The sequence below is a fragment of the Canis lupus genome, chromosome 4 (genome assembly GCF_011100685.1).
Source record: "Canis lupus familiaris isolate Mischka breed German Shepherd chromosome 4, alternate assembly UU_Cfam_GSD_1.0, whole genome shotgun sequence".
In the NCBI taxonomy this organism is placed as follows: Eukaryota; Metazoa; Chordata; class Mammalia; order Carnivora; family Canidae; genus Canis; species Canis lupus.
In genome coordinates this window covers 65,365,159-65,379,142 of record NC_049225.1, presented here as the reverse complement: position 1 = coordinate 65,379,142, position 13,984 = coordinate 65,365,159, and the positions used below count along the sequence as shown (strand labels likewise).

Genomic DNA, 13,984 nt, shown 5'->3' with positions numbered 1-13,984 from the left:
ATATATTCTACTTTAAGAAAGCATATATGAAAAAAAAAAAGAAAGCATATATGTATGGTTAGCATGCTTCATACAAAATAGTGCTGCAATAAAATAATGGGCAGCTTCCAAGTCACCACTTTATGTGTATTATTCCTATTAGTAATATTTTTTAACATTAAGATGTTAAACACAGAGAAAGATGCCATATAAATTATAATTTTCACTACTACAATTTTATTGTTTTCTCAGTCAGTACCTAGTATACATTTCTATTTTTATTATTATTTTTTTATTTATTTATGATAGTCACACAGAGAGAGAGAGAGAGAGAGGCAGAGACATAGGCAGAGGGAGAAGCAGGGTCCATGCACCGGGAGCCCGATGTGGGACTCGATCCCGGGTCTCCAGGATCACGCCCCGGGCCAAAGGCAGGCGCCAAACCGCTGCGCCACCCAGGGATCCCCCCTAGTATACATTTCTATAAAGTATTTCTTCCCCAAATCATTGAACTCCTCCAAATGTTAATCTCCTTGTCACCAAGAACTGTGTGTTCCCTACCACCATCCCAAACAACTCTTCCCCCTTGGCTTCTGATTGTTCTGAACTCTGCTATACTGGACCCACCAGCACTAAGGACACCTAGCAGGCTTCACATTGTTGTCCTCAACCCAATCTAGTATACTGTAGTATGATTTTAATAGTCTACTCAAAGCCATTGACAATGTTTCATGTCTATTCATATTTCATTTAATTTGGTTATGATGATTTTGTCAAATATTTCAGTTATATATGCAATAGAAACTATTCTAATTTTGAAGGAAAGTCTAAGGCATTTGCAACATCATAGAAGTAATTTAGAACTTCTGGATATCAAAGAAAGGAATCATGACTATAAAGCACTAATAATGCATTTTTAGATATTTAACCACCCAGAGGTATCAGGACACCAGGTGTCAAGACAGAGATACCAAGAAACTATGAACCAACCACAGAAGCATCCCTGTAGCAGTGCTATATTATAACTATATGGACCTGTGCCCTATAGCATCGACACCAGGTACAACTTTAAAAATCCAAAACCATGACATTTAAAGAATGTTCTACATAAAGACTGAAAGTCACCTTTCCCTGGTGTGTGAAAGCAGTGGAGATGAGAAGAACAAAGGTTGGGAAACATGCTTTTGTGGTGATGGAAGATTCGGGGCAAGTATATAGTTATATTTCCTTGCCTTAAACCAATATTTGTGGAGGAAAAGTAGTATGTTTTTCTTGTAGAGATTGTATAGCAAAGGCAGAAAATATTCATTTCCTAGTAAGGATGTTTTCTTCCAATATGACAGGAGGATGACAATTACATGAAAATTATTAAAAATATTTCTACATAGAGTAAGCATAATTGAGAAAAGAACTTTTTAAGGCAAATGGCAAAAGTTTCTCTTTAAAGAATTCTTTGGTTATAAACAGGTCTTGAATGACATTAGTTCTGTGTAGTATTAACTGGTTTTGCTGGTATGTCTTCTGTGCATCTCTTGATGACCAAGATGAAATTAATTATCCTGGGTTATAGCTCATAGAACATATTTAATATAATCGACCTTGATTTAATGTAAAATACTTACAGAATGAAAATATAATCTGAGATAGCATATATCATTACAAAGCTACTGCTGAGTATTTTGCATAAACTTTTCATCTTTTTAAAAATAAAAACTCAGATATTCTTAACAGGAAACATAACAAAGCTGAAGTATAAACTGTACATCTTCCCATGACTCTTGACATGATGTTTTTCATTCACTGGCTCACAGATTCCTGAGTTAAATAAAGCAAAATGAAATATAATTAGTATGTCCTAATTATTCTATAACTTATTATCACTTTAGTAAAGCAAAAAGTGCTAGAAAGGAATGATTCAAACCACTGCCAAAACTAACAGTATTTTCTAAATACTCAGGAAAAAAATGTTGATGAACTATGAAAATTTTGGTTCTAATCAGTAAAGAAAATAAGCTTATGTGGATTTCTTTATAATGCCAAATACATGGGAGTATATGAGAATTAAAAAAGGAAAATCCAGAAAATCTAAGAGAGAAAAAAAATAAGACTACATGAAAAGTAGTACCAGGAATTAGCCTGTGGTGACATATATATGTGCATATATATAGGCAATGCAAAAGATTTACTTTTAGATTGGTTGCTACATGTTCTCTGACAGAAAAAAAGATGTCATTTATTTTTGCATAACTATAAAATTTCTCCTATAATATTGTAAACAAGCATATTCAAGCACATACTGAATGATTAGGTCTTATATGAAACTAGAAAATGTAGCTGGAATAATAGTCTATGTATATTGAATTTTACCTTTTATTTGGAATATCATTTAGAAGTGACTTACATTTTTTCTGTGCCTGGGGGCATTATTTTCTATACCATTGCTATCGTCTGATTTCCTGCACAGAAAAGAAAGAAAATCACTAGATATTTACACTGCATTAAATCAAGTCAATACATTATTTATATCATGGCCATCAGGTTAAAATGTAAAAGGTCAATTGAAACAATTCATTTTTCCTAAAAAAATGTTTTACTCATAAAGTTGATTTTGTTTTCATACTGTTGCTTAGAGAAGAGCTGTTGCCACAAATGGCACTGAACCAAGTTGTTTGTTTTATGCAGAGGGAGAACTGCTTCTCTGCCAACATGAGTAAGGACTTGCATATATGGCTATAATTTGTGTGTAGTTGTGAGGCTTGCAAGATAATAGCCAATCAGAAGTTCAGCCAACATGTGAGATACACATGCTGTAATCTGACATGTCTATTACAATGAATTAGAGGTTATTTTTTTAATTCTATTTATTTATTCATGAGAGACACATAGAGAGAGGCAGAAACACAAGCAGAGGGAGAAGCAGGCTCTCCGCAAGGAGCCCGATGTAGGACTTGATCCCAGTACCCAGGATAACAGGATCACGCCCTGAGCCAAAGGCAGACGCTCAACCACTGAGCCACCCAGGTGTCCCATGAAGTAGAGGTTAAATATGATTCTTTGTCTACCCAATGTGCATCAGTGGAATACTACAAAAGGGGGCTTGTCATAAGACAAGAAGGACTACGCTAGGTAATGATGCATAACGAATACCCTTCTAGGTGTTATGGGCAGGCCTGAGCTCATTAAGCTATTACCAGCAGGTAATAAATTCAATTTAATCAAAATTTGGGGGACACTGGGGTGGCTCAGTGGTTGAGCACCTGCCTTTGGCTCAGGTCATGATCCCGGGGTCCAGGATTGAGTCCCACATTAGGCTCCCTGCATAGAGCCTGCTTCTCCCTCTGCCTGTGTCTCTGCCTTTCTCTCTCTCTGTCTCTAATGAATACATAAATAAAATCTTAAAAAAAATAATAAGAATGGGCATCAGTAAAAGAGAACCAGAAAGATAAAACACTCATAGCACTACAAACAAGATGTCCAAGTTTCCTTGGACAGAAAGAGATGCAGTTTCCTTCCAACTATAATTAAGAGTTTATGCTAAGATAACACCGTTTTGTTTTTCCTATCTGAGGTTAGGGAACTCCTGATACAATTTTCATGCCCTTACTTTAGGAGCTCATATGATGTTGATTTATCTTACCTGCCATACATGAACAGAGTAAAAATAACTATTTGAATTATGTCTACGAATATCTAAATGACAGCTGTCCACCCTACTTCTACTCTTTAACCATGGCTATAGACCACACGTCAGAACTTGTGCTGGCTGAGGAAGATAGACTTCAAGTGCCATTCTGTGTTGGTTATATTTGTTCAGGCCTTCCATTTCCTACATTGCCTTCAGCAAATTTAATCTGATCTCATTTTCTTGCTCCATCCCTGGGCAGTGTTACTCAGACTTTAATTCCAGTCTTGGGAACCTCCATCACTGGACTCCATGCTCAGTCCTCTGGCTTAGAAGAACTAGTCACACACATCTTCACTGAACTAAATTACATCCTGATAATTTTCTTCTCAGCCCTCTTCATTTTCCACTCTAAACAAAGGGACTGTAAGAGAACGTGGGGCACAATATGTGTTCTTTCAGAAATAGTAACTAATAGAATTCTAGGCCAGTGATTTTCAATATGACAGGGACTTAGAATCAGTGATAGACATTTTAAAGAAATACAACCCAGGCACCAATCCCAGAGGTTCTGATCCAGGAGATTCAGTAAAGTCTGAGCAACTGCATTTTTAAGGAACATCCTAAGTGACCAAAAATATAGCCAGGGTTAAGAAATACTGCTTTACACAAATAATACTTCCTCATGGTTATTGAACACCCCTGTGCATCAAAGCCTATGCTAAGCATTTTTACAGACAGAATATCATTTAATCCAAAAGCCTAATATGGCAAATACTATCATTAAAGCCATATTGTTGTGGATAAAATTGAAGTACAGAGAAGAAAAAGGGGGATACTAATATAGGCAGGCAAACTCCACTTGCCTCTCCACAACATGGATGTGTACAGAAAATAACACACACATAATATACTCTTGTACTTTTTTCCTAACTGCAAACTTTTGTTTAATTTAAATTCAATTAGCTAACATAAGTACATCATTAGTTTCAGATGTAGACTTTAGTAATTCATCAGTTGTGTATAACACCCAGTGCTCATTACATCATGTGCTCTCCTTAATGCTCATCACTCAGTTACCCCATCCCCTACCCCTCTCCCTTCCAGTAACCCTCAGTTTATTTCCTAGTGTTAAGAGTCTTTCATAGTTTGTCTCCCATTCTGATTTCTTCCCCTATAATCCTCTGTTCTGTTTCACATATTCCACATGAGTGAAACCATGTAATTATCTTTCTCTGACTGAACTTATTTTGCTCAGCATAATACCCTCCAGTTCTGTCCATGTCAATTGAAATGGTAAAATTTCATCCTATCTGATGGCCGAGTAATATTCCATTGTGTGTGTGTATATATATATATATATATATATTCATCTGTCAGTGGACATCTGGGCTCTTTCCATAGTTTGGTTATTATGGACATTGCTGCTGTAAACACTGGAGTACAAGTTCCCCATTTGGATCATAACCTTTGTATCTTTGAGGTAAACATCTAGTTTAACCGCAAACTTTTTATTCCATTTCATATTTATCTGTATTTTACTCAAATGAAACTTTATCCGTAAAAAATAATACTTACAGCTGTTCAATTTGTTCAAATTCTTTCCCATCATCTGTGTAATAAAAGAGGACTTTATTAAGATTGGTTTATTATTCTTATGGAGTATGTATGTTGACTTAACTTTCCCCAAGTTAAGAATGCATCCCGTGGTTTTCCCTCTTTGGAACAAAAGAGAGACGGTACTACATAAGACGCCTGCATGTCCATCACTTCCTCCTCTTTCCCTGCTCTCTGGACCTTACTTGCAATGTTGATCAAGCATAGTCTAGTATCTAGGATTTTCAAGATCAGAATGATTGATTTGTAATTCTTTAAGTTATTAAAAATTTAGTACAAATCAGAAAAGAATATAGAACGTAAGATAAATTTTCTTAGAGGACCATTGTTTTCTCAACCCGGAATCTATCAAGTACATGCTACAAAAATAGAAAACTCACCAATGTCTCTTTGATGAGAACTCCAGAATGTTTGATAAATATATTCTAAGTGAGTTACCTAAGTGAAAGACTGTCTTTGAGATCTTTTATGTTAAGCTATCACAGAATCTTCTAATATTCTAGTACCAAAGCACCTATCACTTGTCTGGTGTTTAGGTACCAGTAACACCAAAGCAAAAGGAAAAAAAGCTCATTTTTTATAACAAATTTTTTAGGAAGTTGAAACAGAAAGACCGTCAATATAAGTTCATAGTGCTGTCACCATTAATACTACATAAATACCCCTCCAACTAACAAAGATTAGATATTTCCCCAAAAATCTAAAGCCACTACTATATTAAGTCATCATGCAAACATTATCTAAAGAAAGAAATCCTACCTGTGAGCTTCTTTTTCTTTTGGGTGTGTGTTTCATAAAGCAGAATAACAGCCACTACAATAACAACTTCAGCAGCTATTCCAAGAAATGGTTTCAGGGGAACCAAATAACTCAGCACAACAAGTTCAACGCGTTGTTCGCTCTCGCCTAAGGGGAAAGCTGCACGGCACCAGTAAGATCCCTTATTGTCTTCTGAAAGATGCGTTATCTTGAGCCTTGTCTCATTGGCATTTGTTCCCTTGATCTCATACTTATCATTCATTTGAACATCAATAGGAACCTAATATAAGGAGACATTAAAACCCATTCCTATAACAATCATAAAAGATACATGTTCTGAATGATTGAGTTTTGAGCAAAAGCTATAAAGCATATTAACGCTTATGAAAAGTTTACATATCAGAGTCCAAGAGCTTCATCTCCCAAAGATAGCAAAGAAAAGGGGTATTTTAAGTGCTAAGCACTCAGTGTTTGAAACTATAGTGTAGGTTGTTGTGGGTAAATATTAGAATTAAAGATCCAGAAAAACCCAGCCATCTGGGTTTCTCATTCTGATCCCCAACTAGCTTTCAAAGTACTTCCTCCTTTACAAGAGCAGGTGCACATCAAATCAACTACTGAATTTATGAATTAATGAAACTACTAAGTGTGATCATGCCTGTAAAGGAAGATCACTTGCTCCTGACCCTGGGAGTTCCTCAGACTGGAAATAAGGATGCAATCTTCAGGCTTTTGAAGCTGATGTAGAGGAAATGGTAAAAATCCCATGAGCCTGGTATATGTGGTTGTCTGCACACCTGTCTTCTCATATCTGAATTTCTTTCTCAGACAAGCTGGCTTCTGAGATTCACTGGATTTTCCCCAGCCTCTCAAGGGCCATACTAAGCTAGTTTGGAGTTGATTTATTTAATCCGTTCAAATTAAAACTTATTCTCATGCCATTTGATGTGCACTGTGCTATCACTCAACTGCACTGCTCAATAAATGCTAATCTGCATAAAAATATTCTTGGAGGTTATCTGATGAAGAACTGTCTGTGAGTTTATTTGCTCCCCAAAATTAAAGCAACCTGGCTCCCTATGCACAGCACTGCCTGTGCTGCTTTTTCAAAGTACCCTCTCTAACTCGGAGCTGATAAATCAAAGGAATGCATGTTTAATAGGCACCTCAGGTGATTCCAATGGGGATGGTTGGTCTACATTTTGATAAAACACTTGACTTAAAGTTTTGACCTATACCCTCTTCCCTACACTTCCCTCAGAGCCTAATATGACCCAAGTATAAGGCCAAATTAAGAGAAAATTACTACAGCAAATGGAGAGAAGCACAGGCTACATTCTAAAAGTTTAATATAATTAGATTTAGGGGTTTTTTTCTGTGTAGTGTCACATATAAATAATCTAGGCTATGTATTTCAAGTACTACAACTGATATTTATCTTTATAGATTTACATACATTTTTTCTAATATTTACCTACACAAAATGATTGCCTTTCCTAATCATCTGTAAGAAGATAAGCAGAAATATTAATGGTTTAAATCTAAGTGATTTGGAGCTTTCTTTAAAAACTTAAACCAATGTTATCACAAAATCAGTCACTCTCCCTTTTAAGTTCTTCTTCTGGTTCCCTTCAACAGTCTGTGGCGGTAGCAATTCTGTCTAAGAAGGAACCTAGTATTTCATTGTCAGATTTGCACTGTCTTGGGATGCCTGCGTGGCTCAGTGGTTAAGCATCTGCCTTCGGCTCAGGGCATGATCCTGGAGTCCTGGGATTGAGTCCCACATGGGGCTCCCTGCACGGAGCCTACTTCTGCCTCTGCCTATGTCTCTGTGTCTCTCTCTCATGAATAAATAAATAAAATCTTAAAAAAAAAAAAAAAAAAGGGATCCCTGGGTGGCGCAGTGGTTTGGCGCCTGCCTTTGGCTCAGGGTGCGATCCTGGAGACCCGGGATCGAATCCGATGTCGGGCTCCCGGTGCATGGAGCCTGCTTCTCCCTCTGCCTATGTCTCTGCCTCTCTCTCTCTCTCTGTGTGTGACTATCATAAATTAAAAAAAAAAAAAAAAAAAAAGATCTGCACTGTCTTGTACTGTCTGCCCCTTCTAGAATTACAACTTGCCTTTACAGGACTTTAATTTCAATGCTCATTAGTATCAGAGTAGTAGATAGATATCCCCTATTTAGGACAACGCCCTAAATTTCCCTGCTATTAGAGAACATTTGGGAGGAAGAAAGAAAGAAATTTTTTTCTGAATATCTATGTTTTTCTTATTATCAGCTCTTTGAATAGCCATTAATTTTTTATAGGAATGTAAGTATTTGACTTCCCTTAGAATTCAGGAAGGCCAAAAGAGGCCAATGACACTTACTGAAAGAACCCAGGCCCTCAGTTTTAAGTTACCAAATTTTCATTCTTTTCTCAAATGGCACCACTGTATTGCATTCTATCACAAATGTTTCCAGAGACAGAAGCTGGAAAAGAAAACTACCTTTTTTCCTAGATACTTTCATGGAATGATAAGAAAAAGAATCTTTTTGTTAGGGTTATTTCTAAACTCATCAATTAAAATTGAATTCTAACTTCCTTCTAAAAAATTTAAATGTTATTAAATCTTAAAAAATGAAATACCAGTTAATAAAACATTTAGAGTCTCTTCAGGTGTAAATTGTAATATGCTAAAAACATGAAATGACAATTCCACTGCTCTTTCTTTATGAAGACATAGTCCTAGGAATTCTGAGTCTGTTAATAATCTTATTATTTATGAAATTAAAGCTTTCACTTTATTTTCTTCAAATCAAAGACATATGATCTTACCTGTGCACTCCCATTATTACTGTACCAGGTCCAATTTAAAGAAGAACAGTGTTGACATTTACATATCAAGACAACTGAATCCCCCACATAAGTGATCAATGGTTTGTTTTTCCCTTGAACTTCAGGGACTAAGAAAAATTTAGAGAAATATATGTTACTGAAACAGTTTGAATAGGGAAATGTATTCAAGTTGAAGATAAATTCTCCTTTCATTTTCTCATCAATATTATCTTTTACATAATATTAGTTACATATAACATAAAACTATTTTTTTAATTAGAATATAGTTGATACATAGTATTACATTAGTTTCAGGTGTACAACATAGTGATCAGACCAAGTGTTCATGTTATGCTATGCTTACCACATATGTATGTACCATCTACCGCCATGAAATACTATTACAATATCATAGACTATATCCTCTATGCTGTACCTTTCTTCCCCCGGACTTATCCACTCCATAAACAGAATCCTATACCTCCCACCCCCTTTTACTCATTTTGTTCATTTCCACCACCACACCTCACCCCTCTGGCAACCACCAGTTTGTTGTGTCTATATATGATTTTTTCTTCTGCTTCTGATTGTTTTGTATGATAAATTTCCTAAGACAGTTCGAGGCAGATGCCATTAGTAACAGAATAAAAATGAACACTGAATTTAGAAAAATTAAATTTTAAGGATGTGAATAACTTGGTAAAAAAATTAAAACATAAGAACATAAGAAAAGCATTAACAAGACAGCCAACAGCTCCAAGATGGAATCACTATTATGGAATGTGCACTTATACTAGAGATATAGATTGACCAATAAAGATGACTTTTATTTTTTTTTCTTTTACTCATTTTAGCAGGTTTTTGGTTTTATGTTTTGTTTTTCCTCTTTTGTTTGTTTGGCAATAGAAAGTATAAAATCATGTCTAATTTTTTAATGCTATTTTGATAAATTTTATAGATATTATTTGATATTCACTTGTTAGGAATCTTGTTTTTATATTTTATTTTGGGGAAAGCTAGGGTAGAAATAGACCCAGTTTTAAGTACTAAAGTTAGATTTCTAGATTAAATACATTTTCTAAGTGCTCTTAGCTTTGTACTACCCGAAGATAATTAGGCATTTGCTGAATGTATGAATCAGAAAGATGAGGAAGGGGGAAATCATTGGTAATGACTCAAAAAGAAATTCTGACTTGTATAACTACCAAAGAAGTGGTAAACTAGGGTTGGAGAATAGGATTTCTTTATAGGTTCTGTCCTTAGGTGATTAAGGTTACAAAAAGGTATGGGGAGTCCTCTTTTTTCCTTATTGTTTAAATTATACCTAAAAACCCTCTCCTTCATCATAACTGCTGACCAGCAGAATGTTGAATGAGACAGTGTGAATAAAAAAGAGATGCCGGGGCAGCCCCGGTGGCGCAGCGGTTTAGCGCCGCGTGCAGCCCAGGGCATGATCCTGGAGTCCTGGGATGGAGTCCCACGTCGGGCTCTCTGCATGGAGCCTGCTTCTCCCTCTGCCTGTGCCTCTGCCTCTCTCTCTCTCTCTCTCTGCATCTCTATGAATAAATAAAGTCTTAAAAAATATATTAAAAAAAAAAGAGATGCCAACAGGAGGAAGGTATGTCACCCATGACAGCATAAATGCTTCAAGTAATTCATAAGAAAGATAATAGAGCAATCTTTAAGTCAATTGTTCTCACACTTTTCATAACCAGGGAAACATGTTTTGATGAAACTGAATGGTCTACAATTTTACATACCCAAAGATGTGAACCTCCAATCAGAAATTATAAAACATCCACTAACACTTTATGAAAACCTAGTCAGGTACCACTAGGGCACTCTTGAGAGAGGACAGAGGGAGTATATGTGACTACGTTCATTTAAGACATCCCAGTCAGAAGATAATCTGAGCATTCCTTTTGACTGAGACCACTAGTGTCCCACATTCTCTATTGGTCACCATCAGGCTCGGGAATATTTAGTTAATATGTGGTTAATATGTGTCCATTTCAAAGGTCAGGTCATTAAGTGTTTGAAGGAAGTCAGCACAATGTGATAATAATGTGACAAAGAATTTATTTGGGTCCAGGAAATACATACCTTCAAATTACAGTTTCAGTGTTAGTAATGTTGAGGACTTAGGTAGGTCATAACCCATCCTACTGTGTTGTTGAAAGGATTAGATAGGAAATCATAATACATAAAGTGTTTGCTGCAGAATAAACACCACAAAATTTTTATCGTGTACTGGTACTGCTTCTCTTAATTGACCTTTCTCACAATTTGTAATCCCATGGCCTTATTACATAGTGGTCATTAGCCAACTTACTAGGGTAGATCATCATCATGCGCAAGAATGATTTCTAGGTCAGCTAGGCATGTGGAACAGAGAAGAAATAAGACGTAGCTTAAAAAAAAAGAGAACTAGAAATTCATCTGAGTACATCTCAGAACTGTAGGAATGCATAAAAACCCCCAAAACATGGGAAAGGCTCCAAACTGAGTCCTTTATAGACCATCCAGTCCATATGAGAGATTAAACGAGTAAAATGATGAAAAATACAAGGGGATGAATTCACAGGGGACAAGGCCCAAAAGGGTGAAGAAACAGGAGCTTTGAGATGTGGGTGACAGCACCCATCCATCCTTTAATAACATCTATTAAACAACTTAGTGAAGCTGTAAAACAAATTCTACTGTTTGAAACACATTCAGGTGCTTGGTGAAAGCAGTTGAATAAGATTTTGTATAAGGATTACAATTTCAAAAAAAAAAATAAAAATAAAAAGGATTACAATTTCAGTATAAATTAAAATAATTTAAATCATGGTGCCTCATTACTTCTCCTTATCATAACAAGAAATTAAATTGGTTAAAAAGTTAAAAAGAAAATCTTGTTTCCAGACTATAGTATGTGGAGCAGAAAGAACACATGGAATACTAACTTTATATATTACATAAAATCTAAGAATAAAAACGGACCCATTCACTACATACCAGCTATAAAAGGAAAAAGCAGAATAAAGCAACACTTTGACATAACCTATGAGTGAATTTTTTAAATAGAAGAATAATTGCTATCCTATTTTTTTATTTAAAAAATAAAAGTAAAGATTGTGTCTCTCACAATCTCATGTAAGTGTTCTACCTATTAAGCCAAACTACTTTTGTCCAGTTTCCTCCGTCTATGGCTCCCTCCTCTGGGCTCATTGGGGACCCAGATAGCAGTCTAATGCAGGAAAACAACCAATACAAGAAAATTGGACACAACGTTAGGCTCCAAGAGAATAGGTTGACCATCTGTCCTGATATTAACATAAGTGTATTTTGTTTTGGAGAAACAAGACAGTAAATTTCAGCATCAAAATGTTACAGGTTTAAATTAGGCTGAACCATTGAATATTTCATTCTGTTTCGTTTTTCTTACAATAGATCCAGTTTTCTCACTAGACACACTGGAGGTGATGGCAACAAAGGCTGGGCAGTGGCCCATGGATTCAAGTCCCTGGTGACCTCTCTAGAAAATCCCTCCTCTCATTCAGCCCTCCAGTTTTCCAGTCCTTGAGAGGAGGATTATCCTGGATTAGTCATGGTCCAGGGCACTGATTTGGCCCTGTTTTCTAGGGATATAAATCTGGAGGTATAAATAACTCAGCCTCATGCTCAGCATATTTTTCCAGACTCAGAAGAATATTATTCTCCTGTCTAGAGGAGTAAAGACCAAATTGACCTTGGGCCGTGAAGGAATACATGGCTCTTCTTTGGCTTAAGGTTAGTTTCCTAATTGAAGAAAAAGAAGCCTTCTGTATGGCAAAGCCTTCCAAGAATTCCAACAAGGTTTGTGACCAATACTGGCCACTAATAAAATGTTACTTTGTTTTGGTGTCCCATTTTTTGTGTATTTTCCTTACTTGAGATTTTGTTGGGAAAAGGAATGACTAAACCAAGTCAGGACAAAGTTATTTGAGGGCCTCCTGACAGAACACTATGATCAACCAGTTCAAGACCACTTCTTAGTCATACTTCATTCCAATATGCCCAATACCTGGTGTGGCATTGTTGTTAAATGAAGTCTGAGAACACAGAAACTCTTGGAAAGATAAACCCTACTTTAGGGAAGGCCTCAACTGAAGATCAGCCAATTAAGCTGAGTCAAGCTGGGCTAAAATAAGAATTCTTTTTTGAAGCCACAAAGTTCCTTCCAAACCACAGGTGAAGCAGAAGCACAGTCTTGAGTTCCACGCGGAAAGGTACAACAGGTACATATCTGGCATTGTTTTTCAGTAGTGCAGCTCTGTTATAGTTACTTCTCGAGCCAGGCTAGGCTTGCCTCAAAACAAACACTGCTTTGAAGGCAGACGCTGAAACCAGCTTTATTGGCCACTAGTTAAGGGCAGTTTCTGCTTTCCCAGCTTGTTGATCTCCCATCCCAGATAACCATCCTTGTTCTCAATCTCAGTGTGATTCTTTCTGGGAATTAATTAGGTCATGCTTTATCAGGAAAATATGTATTGAAATATGATCAAAATACTGGAATCTACCCATAGGCCAAGAATCAAAAGTAGAAGAAGGGGCAATATTTGGGGGAAAACATGGCAAAAAATACACTTTTTTCAGTAAGCCTCTAAGAGGCACAGGACTAGAAATCATGATGGGCAGCTGAAAGGGGCTTTTCAAGAAAATGTTGGGTATTTTTTGAGGTTTAGGTGAGTAACATACAATTATGCTATTAAACTATCCCAATGAAATGTTAAGATCAGGGTACAGACTATGGACTGTGCCATGACTAGTGATGCCAGAGGGAAACAAAATCAAAATTCTATTTTCTTTTCATCTCTTCTGCTTTCTTGACTATCCCCTCAACTATTGGCCAAGAGGACATTAACCATGACTCTGCTATACTTTATATGGTTGACAACAGCAGTGTAGATCTAAATTATAAAACACACCATGGTCAGGAAACCCTAGTTTGTCTGAACCTCTCCAGAGGTCACAGTTGGTTCTGGGCTGCTACTTATGGTTGAAAATATTTATGCAAAGAAGGACAGCAATTAATGTGTACTGCTGACCTTTTAAAACTTTGGATAAGGCAGGGCAGGTGAGAGTCTTGGGATCAGATGAATCCACGTTTGAAGATGGTGAAATTGCTGATTCAAACTAGTGTCTAAGAAGATGGAGTCCAAGA

The 13,984-nt window shown here is 36.4% G+C and overlaps 1 protein-coding gene across 2 annotated transcripts in view; it reads right to left on the bottom strand.

The window, feature by feature from the left end:
• Positions 1–706: 706 nt before the first annotated feature.
• EMB (embigin) overlaps positions 707–13,984 on the bottom strand; it is a 49,780-nt gene continuing 36,502 nt past the window's right edge. For both annotated transcript variants that reach the window (XM_038535144.1, XM_038535145.1), the window contains 5 exons: positions 8,797–8,924; positions 5,978–6,257; positions 5,180–5,213; positions 2,381–2,435; positions 707–1,794 (listed from right to left, as the gene is read on the bottom strand). In XM_038535144.1, coding sequence (XP_038391072.1) covers positions 1,777–1,794; positions 2,381–2,435; positions 5,180–5,213; positions 5,978–6,257; positions 8,797–8,924 — 515 coding nt within the window. In that variant the 3' untranslated portion in view covers positions 707–1,776. The remainder of the gene's footprint in view (positions 1,795–2,380; positions 2,436–5,179; positions 5,214–5,977; positions 6,258–8,796; positions 8,925–13,984) is intronic.